We start from the raw sequence: 17,874 nt of genomic DNA on the forward strand, positions 1-17,874 counted from the left end.
GTGGTGAAGGAAGGAGGGTTGCAACTGTCTCTTATACACATTATAAATAAGCCTGGGTTACACAATAACGTTGTAGTATTCAAGGCTAACATTATTAACTGCTGTCAACAATTAATTTTTAATTTATTATTAATTTCTACTATATAATGAACAAGTAAATTGATCTGCAGTTTTCTTTCTAATTAAAGACCACTTGTATTTATTTTAATGACTTAAGTTACGGACTGTTTCTAGTATTTGTTTGTAACTATTGCGATAGCAAGTAATAAATAATAGGTAGATTGATCTGGGTAGTAGCATCCAGGGGTGGCGCGATCTGGTGGCCGGTGTTTACCTTGATCGGGGAGACTTTTCCCAGCCTCCAACAGTCAGGGAGAAAACTACAATTTGTATTAATTTTTCACTTTTGTTAGAAATAAAAATCTAATAAGCATTTCAAATTCCTAAGCTGTAGTTTCCAGTAGCTTCACACTGGACGCCCTTCGATTCTGAGCGACGCCTTAAAACTGCCTCATCTCCACGCGGGGGCGACGCCAGGAATTTCCCGAAGAGGGGTCCAGCTCCCCAGCAAGGGTCCCACTTTTGATCATGGTATTCTTTTGTAATTTGATAGAAAACCATACAAGTTAAAAGGCCCTGCCTGTCGAAGAAGATCTGGCGCTACTACCGCAACCCATACGATTGCGATAGTATATCACCTGTCTCCATGTCGGGGACATTTTGGCTTCTCCCTCTGGCAAATCCTTTCGCCACCACTGGTCGTTTGTGAAGCACATACGATTGAGTAATGTTTAACACGGTTGTAGGCTACTTACACACTCTAAAGAGCAAGTCCCATGATTCTGTGTGTGTTTTGTACGTTTTAGTTCGAAGCATTTTTTGGAGGTTGTAATTTTTGAACATCAGGTTAGCCGTCGTCTCTAAGACATTCTGAAAAGCGTAAACAAATTCGTCGATTTCTGGATGAATCTTTGGAGAATTCTTGTCCAAGATTCCGAGACGTTTGTCAAAGAAAACCGTGCAGGCAGCTGAAATGAACATTGCAAAAAAAATGTAGAATATATTTAAGTGCATTTTACGGCAAAGCTTTTACTAGACACTTTATAATTATCCTTCAGCAAAGGCTTTGTTCTAAAATTTTAGAAGTCCGGGTGTTGCAGACATGCATTAGTAAACGGTAATTTATCTATTCTGGTAATTCTCACATTTTATCGAAAGCTTAAATCTACGTTCATTTAAAGGTATACTCTCTCATCGGCGTATTCAGAAGTTTTGAAATGTACGGGGGTGGAGCTGACGAGGCTTGAAGATGTAGGGAGAACGCTCGATGACTAAGTGAGGGGCAGCTAGGTTGCAAAATAATGTTATATCAAGTGATATTTACATAATAAATCTGAATTAACTTTATATCTATTTACTAAACCTATTTTCAAAAAAAAAAGAAAAATAAAGTATTTCTCTAATGATGGTTCACTTAAAGTACTGTTTCCAATTCGTTATACCTGTTAAAGAATTTACACCAACTGTGCACCCTTAGCACATATGAATTTTTGGTTTTTTTGTATTTTTTTTCTTTTGTGGTGAAGGAAGGAGGGTTGCAAACGTGCTCGCGACCCAATGCAAATGTTTTGCAACAAACTTTTTGGTCGAGACCCATAGATGAGAAGCGTGACTTTAGCTGATCGGGAAATGTTTAGTATTCAAATTTTTAACTGCAATTTAGTTTTTTTCTTCTTTTTTTTGTCTTTATGCTCGTGCATCTTCTATAATACATACATTCGAAAGCCCATCTGAAGAGCTCCTCTTCGAAATTCGGCATGATGTTTTTGTTCGGACCTTCCTTTGGCCGAAGAGTTTTCAGCCTCTCCAATACGTCTGCTGCTACACCATTCATCGCATCTAAAAACCTTCCGATTTCTGGTGGGCGCAACAAGCGTCTACTCATAGCGGATCGACTTTTGTGCCACTTTTTACCTTCCCTAAAAATAATTTTAAAAGAATTTTTTATAACCTCGGGAAACACATGGCATTAATTGAATGTTTAAAATGTATTGGGAAAACTGAGAAGGACATGTGCCCATATGCAACCATCCATTGGATTTATCCCCAGTATTTGTTTGCACTTTGTGCCATTTTCACGGATTATTGTAAACTTACTCTAGTAATATCCCCAATGGTTTTTTATTCTGTTTCCTATAATCTAACCAAGGTTCTATAGGAAATCTCATTGGATATTTATCTTCCGTCCTGCAAAACCTTTCTATAAGTTGCGGGTCACTTAGGCTCACAACATCAAATCCGAATGCATTGGTTCTGTGTATCTTGCCATATTTCTTAGCGTTTTCAACAATCACTTCGTGGTTTTTCTTAATATCTTGAAACATAACTGCTATCGACTGTGTGATCTTGTTGACTGGCGTAGGCAACCATGGTATGATTCCGGGCCCGGGTAGAGTGTCAATAGACTTGAGCCTATCCACATAATTAGTAGTCTGAGCAGACTGAGCGCCAGTAACACTAGATGCGCATCTTGAGCTCGATACCATCGGTACAAATTTCCAAAACGGCGATGGAAAACTACTAAGTCTGCATAACGATGCCATCTTTCAGAATATTGTTACCGTATTAGTTTAATAATAAATTCGTGCGATGACCTCTTAATCTATGACAAACGTTCACATGATGTAAATGTTATCATCTATCATCTATTAGGTCGGTTCATAGTTGTATTTGAACAGTGAGCTGTTGGCATGGATGTGCAATGATCCCTTTATATGCCTATTGACATATAAGAGGCTTTCGGGTGAGACTAGGAAAATATACATAGTGTATTGTAATAATAATTGTTCACTCTCACTTAGGAAAGATTCGACCATACAACTGAGCAAATGTAAGAAGTAACGATAAAATTCATGAAATGAGATATTGCTAAAATAAGAATACTGTATTTCAAATGTAATAATGATAGCCTAATAATATAATTCTAAAGTATAAAATCTGAAAAAAAACCCACTCGTGCTGTAGGGTTCGTCCAAACAACAGAGAAAATTTATGATAGAGAATAGTACATTAATAATGAAATAAAAATCTTCCAAATGCAATAAAAATAATATTTTACTCAAGTTTAAAATCTGAACTAAAAAAAAATGATAATAGAAATAACTAAGTAATAGAAAGATAAATAAAAACATACACATAACCTAAGGTATTATGCAAATGATGAGTTTCTATCAAGTCTGGACCCTTGCGTCGTCTCACGCTTTAATTAAGTAACGGACATTTAGTTTACTGCGTAATGTTGTTTTAAAATCAAGTAATAAAACAACAAAAGAAGCTAAAACATTAAGATTTATAAGGTATAATACATTGCAAATCCCAATTAAATGCAGATGTGCATTTTGGGTTACCAACCATGATTAAACTTTCGTATGAATATGGTAGTTTTAAAATAGAAAATTACTACATACGTGTGCAGCGGCGGACGTATGCAACAAGGTAACAATCTGGATTCTAGTTATAGCGCTCAGTTGAAAAAAAATAATTTACCGATCTTTTCAGTTTTGTTTTTGGAAGTAAAGTGCAAAATAAGCAGAGACCATGAAATTGTAAATATAATTTACTTCTGACGTGTTTTGAAAAAAAAAAAAAAAAGAAAAAAACAATTTGAAGAGCATTTGAAGAAAAGGATTAAGTGAAAAGGAATGCTTTCTTCTGCAAAGCATGCTGCTTTTGCTTCTCCTAAACACTGCAATTTACAGCGAATATAAACAGGTGGTCCGCATTTAACACCCATGGTCACTCATTATTATTCTAGTGCAAAATTACATGATGTTGGATGCTAATGTTAACATGATGGTTTCATACTTCTTTTGTTGTGACGTCTAAAGTAATGCATCTGTAAATGTCTTGATCTACATAGTACAGGCATATTGCACTTATGTACATACTTTTGTCGAAACTGTATACATTTATGGCACTTTGGTCTTTCAGAAAGATATTGCAACAATTGAATCTATTCAGAAAAGGGCAGTTAAGATGATCCTAAGGATCCCTTTACCGTCATAGTATGTACAAAGACTCTTATCCAGTGGATCACCCTGTCATATCTAAAGGTTGGAGGGGTCCTTGGGAAAAAACAAGGAAAACGAAAATACCAATTATATGTTTACTAACATACATACATCGGCCAATTATGCTACCTCATCTTATATTTATCCAAATAGGTTCGTACAACATTAGGCAAACAACAAATGAATTCTTCAATCAAGATTATTTCATTAAGAGCATAATAGTTAGATTTAGTGTTCTCTGAACTCCACCACCTGTCAAACAAGATTTGCTTTTCACGTAAGAATTCCACTTTCCTTATCCAACTTCTTATACTCTTGAAACTTGTCTACACGCTTCGGTTTCAAGCTAGTAACTTTTCAGTAACATAGCTTTAACCTTCTTGTAATCGGCACTATCATTAACAGAATGCTAGATATTTCCTAAGCTTTGTAACAATATTGACCAGTGTTGAGTTAGCCACTTTAGGTTTTCTGCTACCTTTTTCAACTGTTGGAAATACATATCGAACGGAGGAACCAAATGAAAAACTAGACTGGAGTGAAACTGACTTGGTGTGACGGTATTTGATATGTCTCGGTCTCTGCAACTCCAACTCCTTCATTTTGTACTGCAGCATTTAATTTATCATTTTATTTAGTTTTCCTCTTCTTGCTCCAGCCTCATTTTCTTATTTCTGCAGATGCACCAGGGAGTACCTTATGTATGTATGTCATGAATATATCTGGAAGCACACTTTCATCCACCAAACGCTCAACTACTAGTCTTTTAATCTCGATCGGCTTTCCTCATAGCTGACCGTACTTCCAAATAATAATAATATGCTACTTGAAAAAATGTTTACTCGTAGTAAACTTATTCAAGAAATCCTTAGACGTTCCTTCTCCAATAGTTTTAAAGTCTCTTGCAAATCAATTATGTAAGCCAATATAGCAGTCTGAAGCACGAAGCACTGTATCCTGTAACTTGAGGCCTGACGAGCCTCCACTTAGCCTATGTTAGATTCACGAGTCGGCACGAAAAAAAAACACAATCTGGAGCCTTCAATACTTTAGTTTTAGTTTTTATTTGGAATCACTTTTATTACAGTAGCACACATCCAAATTAATGGTGCATCAAAAAGACCAAAATCAACAGAATATTTGAAAGAACAAAACAACTTAACTACGAAAATCAATACAGGAGTAAAGGTTCGGTAGATGACAACGTTCTATCAAAAAAAATCATTAAAAATAATAATAAAAATTAAAACTGTATTGTAATAACAAAAATAATCAATTTAAAATATCGGTAGTACTTAGGTAATGTTCTATTTGCAAACAAAAATTGGTTTATTTCCAATAAAGATGGACAACACGTAAACTTCACCATACCATTTACTGGTCAACTATTTACACATCGGCTATAACAGAATACATCCACATAGTACATGAGTAACAACCATTAAAGCTCAGGGCTACTTGCACAAACAATTGGACATCACGTTCATTCACTAGCTCACCAATTCGTTGCTGCTCTACCCTATACAGCTCCCTCATTGACATACTAGCTGCTCCTGTTCACTGCTAATGTTGACATCATCACTCATTTATATATAGGCCTAGCAAGATTAGAGGTAATAATAAGGTAGGCGAGGTTATGAGAGCATAACAAGAAAATTATACTGAAGTCTCAATACGCTTAAAAAGATAGGTAATAAAAATTATGGTTTAAAATAGATGTACTGTTACTGCATGCTGATTATTTATTCTTAATTAAGGATTTCTTTGAAATCCAGACATCAATTCCTGTAGACCTATTTGTTTTAAGCAATTTTTCATTAAAATATTACTAACACCAACACATTATCGTTGCTTAATATTCGCAAAACACCATTTATAAAATAAGGTGTATTCGCTAATATTTGTTGTATGTTTTAAGCCCTATAACAGAAGTTATCATAGAAAAAAAAGCATTAACATCACTATTTTCGTTACAGTGTTCACTGGAGGGAAGATTTTCATCTGTGTCCAAAAAACACCATGGTCTTACGTCTCTAAATAAGTGTTTAATTGGAGGGAACAGCTGATGTTCAAAGATAGGAATTCAAACAAGACCACAAAAAAGTGGTCTTTAATTAGAGGTGGTCTTTAATTGGAGAGGTTTTTTAATTGGAAAGAGACCTGTATACTAAAGTTAAAACTATTTACTGATGAGCTTTCTGTTTATATTCTTACTAAAGTATCTTGAGTTTTTGACAAGCTGTGGTTATTTTTGTTTGCCTACATAAAAAAAGACCAGACTCTTAAACCTGATTAATTTCTCTCAATTAGACGGAGATCCAAGGGCTGCTCGGGTACCACAATAAAGCGTGATGTAGGTTTAACTTCCTTGTTGATTTCAAGTCGAAAGTTTCTAATAATCTGGGAAAAAATGGCATAATATATTATTATCATAGGGATGTTCTTAGCTTTACAAAAACGGTAACCAATATACATGATCCCATCCTACACAATTCTGTTTCACATGTGACAAAAATATCGATTGCGAGCGCAATGTGCAGACGATACTACTATGATAGAAAAATGAACATAACATTGTCATCAATTAAATGTGATATTGAGAAAGAATCATAATCAATAATAATGATAATAATAGCGATGAAGATGATGATGATGATGATAATGATAATGATGATAATGATAATAATAATAATAATAATAATAATAATAATAATAATAATATTATTATTATTATCATATTTTAGTACTTATTATCACAGTTAGCATCAACTTCGTCGTAGTTGTTGGTGTTGGATTTAATTGTTACTGCTTATAAAGATGAAGATGGTGATGAAATACATGATGATGATGATGATGAGGCCACTTTACTACCAATGATTATGATAATATTGAAAACAATGGCATAACAATGTCAAAAATACATTACCAATGACAGTAATGTATGCATCTCTTATTTATCATACCCACCCCACCCCCTCCATATAGAAAACAATACGACAGGACTTATCTTATATATAATATAGGCCACACATGTATGTTTGAAACTAAACATAAGCATTTTCATCATGGTTTTATTTATTACAAACATATTCTTTCACTATCAATACACATTGAGGCCCTCCTTTTAGGTAAAACGATCTATCTTAAATGTTCTTTCCTGAGTTTGGAACTATTAGGCCTAAAATAATTTAGAAGGCTAACTCTTAAAAAAAAAAACCTAAAAAAAACACTTTTTAAAGTGGAGCAGGGGTTGCAGGATGTTGTGAGTTTGGTCATAATGATATCTTCCTTTTTATTCTTGTCTGTATTTACTTTCCTTTTCTTTTCCCCTTCTTTCTCTTTCCCTCCTCTCCCCTCTTTCTTTTCTTTTATTACCCAGCCGGTAAGAATAGAGAGATTAATCTGTGCAGCATCCAAGGGTGACGCCATTTTCAGCCGAGGAGAAAAACTTGCGATTTTTCTTCGCAATTGTTTTCACACGTACTGAGTATTCAGTACATATCCACGTCTGGTAGGGAAAAAATTACACCTATAATTATGGTTTTGTTACCGCATGCTGATTATTTATTCTTATTAAAGGATTTCTTTGAAATCCAGACATCAATTCCTTAACTGTTCTAAGCAACATTTCATTGAAATATTACTCACACCACCACTAACATCATCGTTGCTCAATATACACAAACACCATCTTACGGTATAATATGTACATTGGCTAATATTTTTATGTTTTAAGCCCTATAACAAAATTTATTATAGAAAAAATAGCATTAGGCCCTAATATTACTAATTATTTGTAGTGGTTTTTAATTGGAAGGAAAAGTTTCATTTGGGTCCACCAAAACCATGGTCTTTGCTCTCAATTATAGAGGGAGTCTTTAATTTGGAGGGAACAGATAATGTTAGAAAATAGGAATTCAAACTCGACCACAGAGAGTGGTGTTTGTAATTAGATGCAGTCTTTAATTGGAGAGGTTGTTAAATGGAGGGAGACCTGTAAAATACTGAAGTTAAAACTATTTACTGATGAGCTGTCTGCTGATATTCAGATTAAACAAATTCTTTGAGTATCTGATAGAGATTGTGGTTATTTTTTTCTTGCCTATGTATAGAAACGACCGGACTCTTAAGCCTGGTTAATTTCTGTCTATTAGACGGAGTTCCAGTGGCTGATCGGGTACCAGAATAAGGCGTGATGTAGGTTGAACTTCCTTGTTGATTTCAAGGCGAAAATTTCTAATTATCTGCAAGAGAAAGAAAAAGAAGAAAAAAAGAGAGATGGCATAAAAATCAATTATTATCATAGGGAGGTTTCTTAGATTTACGAAAACGGTAATTAATATACGTGATCCCATCGCACAAAAATTATGTTTCGCTTGTGACAAAAATAGAGACTGCAGTTTGTAGAAGATTTACTAATTATAATAAAAATAACCACAGCAATGTCATCAACTAAATATAAAATTGTGAAAAAAGATATAAATCAATAATGGTAATAATGATGATGATGATGATGATGATGATGACGACGATAATAATAATAATAATAATAATAATAATAATAATAATAATAATAGTAATGATAATGATAATGATAATGATAATGATAATGATAATGATAATGATAATGATAATAATAATAATCCTAATAATTTAAGAACAAAAATATCATTATTATTATATTTTTATTAATATTATCATCTTTATAATCAACATCGTCGTAGTTGTTGGTGTTGGTTTTGATGTTGGTACTGTTGATGAAAATGAAGATGTTGATGAGAGAGATGATGATGATGATGATGATGATGATGATGATGATGACGATGATGATGATAATGATGATTTTGATGATAATGATGATGATGTTGATGATGCGGCGCCGATGACGACGACGATGATGATAATTATGATGAAAATATAACATGGTTTTAATATTGTAGGTCAATACTATCAATGATTAAAATATGAAAACAATGGCCATAACAATGTCAAAAATACATTACCAATGAGAGTAATGTTTGCATTTCTTGTTCAGCCAGTCTTCGACCTGTATATAATAAAACACTATCTAAAAGGCTGGTATATAGATAATCAAGCAATACAATAACTATAAATAACCATTACACATAATTCAAGAAACTGTATTAACACTAATAACAATAATAATAGTTATTAATAACAATTATAATTTTCAACTACCGTAATTCTAATATTAATATACACAATATTAAGTAATCATAATTAAACGCTATAAAAGCTTTAATGAGAACTCGATGTATTATATCACTGCCACAATAATGGGCAAAGATCTGATCATGAAAAGAAACGAACACAGAAATAAGAAAAAGGGAGAATGGTGCAAAATATTCAATTTGTAACAAAACACTCACCGATACAGCTACGTACGCCGAAACCAAATGGTAACATCAAGAAATTGTTCAGTTTCTCTCCTTTTACTCGTGATAGCCATCGTTCCGGATTAAAACAGTAAGGGTCTTCAAAGTATTCAGAGCTACGGCTTATCGAATACGTATCCATAACAACAAACACCTGGAAAATTCAAGATCGTCTAATCCAGAAACAAACTTCATAAATCGCATCTCAAATGTACTGTATCTTCGCACGAGCGCCAAATGAATGAATGATTGATTGAACGAACGAACAAAAAATGATACAGGAACGAACGAAAAAATTGGAACGAACTGAACGAACAAACAAACCAATGAATAGATGGATGAATGAATGAATGAATAAATGAATGAATGAATAAATAAATGATAAATGAACATATTAATGAATAGATGGATGGATAATAATAATAATAATAATAATAATAATAGATGGATTTATATAGCGCAAATAAACGATGGATAGATAGGAAAGGTGGATCGATAGGTGAAGATGGATGAATGGATGGATATGGACGGATGGATGGATAGATGGATGGATAAATAAAAGGATGGATGGAAGGATAGATGAAAAGAACGAACAAAAGGATGAATGGATGGATGAATGAATGAAAAGGATGAATGAATAATGAATGAAAATGAATAATGAATGAAAAATGAATAAATAATGAATGAATGGATGGATGAATGAGTGAATGAACGAATGAATGAATAAATGAACTGAACTACCAAACACATGCCTGAATGAATGAATGAACGGATGAATTTAACGAACTGAACGATGAATGAACGTGCGAACGAATAAATGGATGGATGGATAAATGAATGAATAAATGGACGAATGAATGAAAAGAATAATGAATAATTGAAAATAACGAACGAATTTAAGTATGAATGGATGGATGGATAAATAAATAAATAAATGAATGAATGGATGGATGGATGGATAGATAAATGGATAAATAAATGAACGAATGAATGAACGAACTGAACGACCAAACACATGCATGTATGAATGAATGAATGAATGAACGAATAAATAAACGAACTGAACGATAAATGAACGAATGAACGAATAAATGGATGAATGAATGAAAGAAAGGATGAATGGATGGATGAAAAGAATGAATAAAGGAACTAAGTAGGTAATGAACGGATGTATTAAAGGATGAATGAATGACTGAATGACTGAATAAATGAATGAAGGAAGCCCTTGCTACGATAATATTACGACTTTCAGAAGTGTAGACCTATACTGTATAAAACATATTTGTGTACACAAACAATTCACTCAATGAAATTGGTAGTGCTGTAGCATGTTCTATTGATCTACAAAAATAAAGCATGCGTCATTTTAATACATTCCACTTATGATTTTGGAACAATTAGTCCCGGTAATGTATGTTTGGAATTGGATTTAACCTTTGTTTTTTTAATATTTTAACGTACCCCAGGTGGTATTTTATATCCACCGATTTCCATGTCTTCTGTAACTTTTCTTCCTATTCCTGATATTATGGGGTATAATCTGCAAAATATAAGCAAATAGAAAGAGCATTTGATAGTATTCATGGTACGTGACTAAGCTATGATATGTTCTCGTTTAAGAAAATGACTATAACTCTCAATGTACAGTATATTTAGAAGCCAGAAAATTAATGGGGATGACGATAATGACTACAACAACGACGACGACGAAAACGAAGATGATGATTATAATTTAAAAATACATAATAATATTATTGGTAATTATAATAAAATAAAATTAACATAAAGTAAAGCTAAAAACCTTTGGGTTTCTTGCATCACCGCTCGAAGATATTTCATTTCATTGAAGTGATCTTTTGTTGGTGCAACGCCTTCTGGAATCACGTGCGTCACCTCTTCATATAAACGCTCTTGACATCCAGGATTCCTTGCAAGGCAGTACAAAGCCCATAGAACTGAGTTTGAAGTCTAATAGAAACAAAAAATAATAATGATATATACATAAGGCTGAAACTCGAACTCGGAGCCTACATTGTGAACGTCATAAACACTTGGAGGCTGATTTTTTTTTTTTTATAGTTGACTCACAATTTCAATTTCGGAAATTAGAAATGAGATGAAACATAAACGATAGAGGAAAATTAATTAGATACTTTAATTAGATACTTTCAAAAATCCAATGAAATTTTATTGTAAACCAATATGACTCTCCAATATCCGCTATATAATTTTTGTTCAGCCAAGGACTTTTTAACTAGCTGCACCTGATAAAAATGCTTGGTTCATAAGGTCTCTGGTATAAATCCTTTCTGTCAAACCTTGTTACAGCAAAGAAAAAATAATTGTTGTATTGTATTGTTGAAATATTATTTTTATCATTAAAAATATAGTACCGGTAAGATTTTAAAAGTACGAGAGTGTAATTTCCTGGCACTTTAAGGTTTAAATTGTCATTCCACACCATGGTTAGGGCTGAGGTGGTGTATATTCCCATGCACCTCCTGCAATCAAATCCTGCATTCACCCCAGACCTAAAATGCACCGCCCTAGGATCACTAACCGTATCTACGGCTGCGGCTAACAGTTCCGTCATACTGCCATATATTTCCTCTTCGCTCAACTTGTTTTGGGCGACAAGGTACGCCAAGAAACTTCCATCGTCGACTTTATCATTGTTTTCGACTTTTTCTGCCAGCTCATTGAGTTTACGATCTATAAGTTCACGGGCTTTAAAAAGAATAGGCCTCATAATTTTAACATGATTCATTAAAAAAAAAAAGGCATTCTTATCTAGATCATATATACCGGTAGTCGTCAAAATACTTTAATGTTATTCAAATTAAAAAAAAATTGAGGTAAGCCTACATACGTGTGGGATAAGTAGACGGACCTAGAATACTTAATAAAATGTGAGGTCCGAGAAAAAAGAAAATGAATAGAAATGCCAACGGATGCGATTACGTTGTTCTTGTCGAAATGACAACGAAAAAGTACGTCCAAAAACCTAGCTTAAGACGATGATATGCCTGTGTTATCATTGCTCATTCCCATCTGTGTCGAACAAAGTAACGTTGTACTAGTATTCAAGGCTAACATTATTAGTTTCTGCTCAGTTAATTTTTTTTCAATTTACTATAAATTTCTACCTAATACAATGAGCAAGCAAATTGGTCTACATGTCTTCCTGTAATTAAAGATCCCACCAATTAAAGACCACCTGTATTTGTTAGTAATGACTTATTACGGACTGTTTCCTTTATTTTTTTGTAATCATTGTGATAGCAAATAATAAATAATATATAGATTGGCCTGTGTAGTAACATCCAGGGGTCGCACCATTTGGTGATCGGCGTAGGACCTCGTCGGGGGAGAATTTTTTTTTCATCCACCGTTCAGAGAAAAAATTACAATTTGTAATTAATTTTACATTTTTTTAGACATTAAAATCGAATAAGCCTTTTAAATTCCTAAATTGCTGCTTCCAGAAGCTTCGCAGCCCTGGGGCGCCTGGCAACGTTCACACTTACGCTACCATATGGAAACCGCCTTATCCCCCTCACCTCCTTCCAGAACAATATGGCTCCTCCCTCTGGCAAATCTTGGCGCCACCAGTGGTCGTTTGAGAAGCACATACGACATACATGATTAACACGGGTGTAGGCTACTTACACACTCTAAAGAGCAAGTCCCATGAATCTGTGTGCGTTTTGTACGCTTTGGTTCGAAGCATCTTTTGAAGTTTGTAAGGTATGAACATTAGGTCAACCGTCTTCTCTAAGACATTCTGGAAAGCGTACACAAATTCGTCGATTTCTGGATGAATCTTTGGAGAATTCTTGTCCAAGATTCCGAGACGTTTGTCAAAGAAAACCGTGCAGGCAGCTGAAATGAACATTGCAAAAAAATGTAGGTTTAATTACGTAACGGCAAAACTTTTAATAGGCCTTAAACACTTCATTATTATAGGCTGGGTGTTGCATTAGTTAACGGTAATTTATTTCTGCTAATACTCAAATTTTATCGAAAGTTTAAATATACGTTTATTTAAAGGTACATTTTCTCAGCTGTGTATCTAAGAGTTTTGAAATGGAGAGGGAGTGGGGCTGATGAGGCGTGATGGTGTAGAGGGTGGAGGTATTGGGGCTCGACGGGCAGCAAGCTCTCGAAAAATAAGGTGACATGAGGTGACTTTTATCTAATGAATGTAATTTTAGTTTTGAACATTTTTAATTTGTAGGGAGGGGGAGGGCGACAGGAGGAAAATATTTTTTTTTTGGGGGGGGAGAGGGAGGGGCGAGTATGTGCCCCTAGATATGCCACAGCAATCTCTGCAAAGAAATCGGAATATACTTTAAAAAATCTACTTAAATTTTGTATATATCATTTAAAAATCATTAAAGATGTATTGTCCCATGCAAAATACCACTGACAAATAATAAAAATCATTGTTGAAATTAACTTGGTAACACTCACTTAATATACAAATTATCAACTTATATGAATTACAGTGTATTTAAGCAATGTTTACACATAATTTTACAGCAAAAAAATATAGAAGCATTTCTATTCACTGGAAGTGTTTTATTATTTTATTTTATTTTATTTTTTTTTGCTCTGTTGGCTCGTACATCTTTAACATTATACGTACATTCGAAAGCCCATCTAAAGAGCTCCTCTTCCAAATTCGGCATGATGTTCTTGTTCGGACCTTCCTTTGGCCGAAGAGTTTTCAGCCTCTCCAATACGTCTGCTGCTACACCATTCATCGCATCTAAAAATGTTCCGATTTCTTGAGGGCGCAGCAAGCGTCTACTCATGGCGGATCGACTTTTGTGCCACTTTTCACCTTCCCTAAAAAAAAAAAAGAAATATAAAAGAAATATATATATTTGTATATATAATATATATATGTATATACGTATAGACATATATATGTATATATATATATATATATATATATATATATATATATAATTAAATCAGGAAATGCTGTACGTTATAGGTCTGCGTTCGCTTAGCCAGAATTTACCTTTTTTTTCAATTCACATACACTACTGTGGAAAATATGTAGTGAAAAATACCATTCGTTCACACTATCCAGGGTGGATCTGGAATTTTTAAAACAGGGTGAAATGCATGGCATTAGTATGTATTGAAGGTTTAAAATGTATTGGCACGGAAGGGGACAGGTGTCCTTGCCCCCGCCAAATGGATCCGTCTCTGCTATTTGTTAATAGTCTAAAAATCGTGTTTACAAAAAGAAATACAGTATGTAGTTTTTTAAAAGTTGGCTTAATTATTGAGTTGGTATCCATTTTTTGGGGGGAAAGCATAGCTCTCAGTGGGCTAAACTGGTGGTAGCCACTGTGTGTGCGCTGAACCGTGGAGATCTCTAGACTTGCTCCCGACTGCGATTTTTTTTACACGGTAACTTAGGGAATTTCGAATAATAGCAACAGTCTGGTCAAATAGGCTATTAAGATGATAAGACGTCACACGTCATTTCACAACACATGTCATTTCACAATAAATATATGAGAGTGAGTGACACCACTGTCGCGAATATAGTATTGGCTACGCTCACTCTTGTACATTTATTGTTGTGAACTGGCATGAGACGTCTAGCCTGTTGATCAGACTGTTGTTTTGTATATTTTTTAAAATTCCCTAGGCTAGCGTGTCAAATGGCGCACCTTGTGCAATATGGGCCATCTTCACGTTTAAGGAGCGTAGTAGACCTTCCAGAAAAAGGTGGTATACCGGTACAGTACACAATAGGTTTTAGGTTTCCTGTTAAGAATGAAACTAGTACTGTTATTGATTGTTTAATGGTCCACGGATTGTTATAACTTACTCTAGTAATATCCCCAATGGTTTTTTATTATGTTTCCTATATTCTATCCAAGGCTGTATAGGAAATCTCATTGGGTACTTATCTTCCGTCCTACAAAATCTTTCAATGAGTTGCGGGTCACTTAGACTCACAATATCAACTCCAAATCCAATGCTTCTGAGTATCTTGCCATATTTCTTAGCGTTTTGAAGAATCATTTCGTGGTTTTTCCTCATATCCTGAAACATAACTAGTGCTACCATTACTATGATCCTGTTTAGAGGCTTAGGCAACCAATGTATGATTCCGGGCCCGGGCAAAGTGTCAATAGACTTGAGCCTCTCCGGGTTTTTGGTATACGTCTGAGTAGACTGAGCACCAGTCACACCAGACGCGCATCTTGAGCTCGATGTTATCGGTACAAATTTCCAAAATGACGATGGAAAACTAGTAAGTCTGCATAAAGATGCCATCTTTCAGACGATTCAATATTGTTATTAGTCTGTTATAAAATTCTGAACTACGTGCGATGACCTCTTAATCGTTTCAATGTTATCTCTCTTCTGATTGGCAGTATCCGATAAAACCGGTTCATTGTTTTGTTTGAACATGGACCTATAGGTCCATGGTTTGAACATGGACCTCTAGGTCCATGGTTTGAACAGTGATAACCTTTGTTGGGGATATGCAGTGATCCATTTTCGCCTATTGACATAAACCCCTGGTTCTAATTTATCAGCCGAGTTGAAAACAATGTTTTATACCGCGGGTGAAACTATTTCCGCTAAGATAGGTTTATTTGAATTAGGATCTACTTTGCAGACCTTCTAGGCCTACACCATGCAGTCATGTCCAAAATTGGGTCGCGGGGAAATTTTTCTGTAACTTCAGTTTAACAGACGTCAGTCAGAATACGGACGTTCTCCGCATGATGTAGGACCAGATAAATGTATATTTTTATGAGCATTGGTGGCATATAGACTTTAATTATTTGGAGAAAGACAACCGAAATCTAATTTATAAGTAGGGTTCTTTGGTTCACTGCTGTTTATTATCATGTAAAATTAATTAGACTTGCGAACATTTTTGACGATAAAATCCAATAGACGTGTTGCAAAATATAATTTAGTTGTGTTTCAATGATTTAACAATAAATCTAGCATCAGGACTCTGCAATTCTTAAAATTTTGAAATGTCTATGATAAAGTTTTTACTTCCCCTGGGCTGCTGTTTAGCAGATCTAATAACAATACCAATCTTGGGAGTTTTTTTTTTTTGTTTTTTTTGTTTTTGTTTACAGGGTTATATTTTAGACCCGAAAATAACACCTAAATCATAACTAGCTTTTGTCTTGTTTGAAGCACACAGTGAAGCATAGAACCACTGAAAGTCAGTTATCGATTTTTGGCCCTATTTATTCTTTTTATGGCCTATCATATTGCTCATTTTCAAATTACACCGTGTACATTTCCAAGGGGTTGCATTTTTGTCTTACTTTATTGAAAATGTATATGTAAAACTTTTATTATGTTTTGAATACTTTTCCATTATGTATTCTGGACAACAGTGCACTGGACAGAGAAACCCGTATTCTGGACAGAGTTCGCCAACCCGACTCAATGGGCCCGAGTATTATTATAGACCAACCGTCCCTAGCTAATCGCTTAAATATACTTCATAGAACCAATTTTAAAATTTGCATGTTATAAGCAACGTTTTTTTTTTTTTTTTTTTTTTTAATGATTCATGATGATTATTTATGATGATGATTGATGATGATGAGGATTATGATGATTGATGATGATTGGTAATAATGGTGATGATGGTGATGATGGTTGATGAAGAAGATGATAATGATGATGATAATGATGATTTAAAATGATGATTGATGATGATTAATGATGATTGAAAACGATTGATGATTGATGATGATTGAAAACGATTGATGATGATGATTGATGATAGGGATTGACGATGATGCTTGATGGTGATGACTAATCACGATTGATAATGAAATGCTGATGATTGATGGTGACCACGACGATGATGATGATCTTAATTTCTACTTTATTTTATCGAATCAGATTTTTCTCATATATTTGTTGACTGATGAAATCTTTTATGTGATATTGTCAATGTGTGAAAGTTTGAGGTAAATCAGTCCAGTAGTTTTGAGCTGCGCTCCCGGAAGAATACATACACCACAAACAGACAGCAGAGCTCATTGCAATTTCCTCTTTCAACACTTCGGGGGCGAGGGTAATTAAGTACATCTGTTCAACCATTTATTGCAAAATGTATTTATTCACTTATTTATTCATTAACTTATAGGACAACATTCATTAAGAGCTAAGCTACACGATGTACCATCATGTCTTTTATTCAAACACTGTATTTATCTTTCTTTGATGATTTATATAATTTAACAGTCTAAACGGCTTTCTTTATTTATATTATATGCTACTATGTATTTTCAGCCGTCCACCCATTGTGTAATGGAATGTAACTGACGGTTATTTGAATCACTTCACCATGAAGCCTCTGCGGTTTAATGGTTATGACGCTCGCCTTGACA

At 34.3% G+C, this 17,874-nt stretch overlaps 2 protein-coding genes across 2 annotated transcripts in view; both read right to left on the reverse strand.

Annotated features, from left to right (window-relative positions):
- LOC117100578 (1,25-dihydroxyvitamin D(3) 24-hydroxylase, mitochondrial-like) overlaps positions 1–2,641 on the reverse strand; it is a 26,946-nt gene extending 24,305 nt beyond the window's left edge. Inside the window, exons 1-3 of the mRNA XM_033240353.1 lie at positions 2,158–2,641; positions 1,777–1,979; positions 816–1,028 (exon numbers count right to left, since the gene is read on the reverse strand). Coding sequence (XP_033096244.1) covers positions 816–1,028; positions 1,777–1,979; positions 2,158–2,603 — 862 coding nt within the window. The 5' untranslated portion in view covers positions 2,604–2,641. The remainder of the gene's footprint in view (positions 1–815; positions 1,029–1,776; positions 1,980–2,157) is intronic.
- Positions 2,642–7,193: 4,552 nt separating this feature from the next.
- LOC117100601 (1,25-dihydroxyvitamin D(3) 24-hydroxylase, mitochondrial-like) lies at positions 7,194–15,844 on the reverse strand. The gene is made up of 9 exons (XM_033240387.1): positions 15,321–15,844; positions 14,115–14,317; positions 13,136–13,348; positions 12,027–12,193; positions 11,268–11,434; positions 10,928–11,006; positions 9,461–9,620; positions 9,074–9,117; positions 7,194–8,314 (listed from the first exon to the last, which is right to left on the reverse strand). Exons 1-9 carry the CDS (start codon positions 15,770–15,772, stop codon positions 8,207–8,209), a joined length of 1,593 nt encoding a protein of 530 aa, XP_033096278.1. The 5' UTR covers positions 15,773–15,844; the 3' UTR covers positions 7,194–8,206.
- Positions 15,845–17,874: the final 2,030 nt, after the last annotated feature.

Source organism: Anneissia japonica, unplaced genomic scaffold, assembly GCF_011630105.1.
Source record: "Anneissia japonica isolate Jap-2015-1 unplaced genomic scaffold, ASM1163010v1 scaffold1770_len632688_cov154, whole genome shotgun sequence".
Classification (NCBI taxonomy): domain Eukaryota; kingdom Metazoa; phylum Echinodermata; class Crinoidea; order Comatulida; family Comatulidae; genus Anneissia; species Anneissia japonica.

Bases quoted from the DNA above. Each gene is read 5' to 3' on its own strand.
- LOC117100601 (XM_033240387.1), bottom strand. From the start codon at position 15,772: ATGGCATCTTTATGCAGACTTACTAGTTTTCCATCGTCATTTTGGAAA. The intron at 12,194-13,135 runs GTAAGTAGCCTA...TTCTTTTTAAAG, and splicing joins GGACTTGCTCTTTAGAGTGT to CCCGTGAACTTATAGATCGT. The intron at 11,435-12,026 runs GTTAGTGATCCT...TGTTTCTATTAG, and splicing joins TAGCCGCAGCCGTAGATACG to ACTTCAAACTCAGTTCTATG.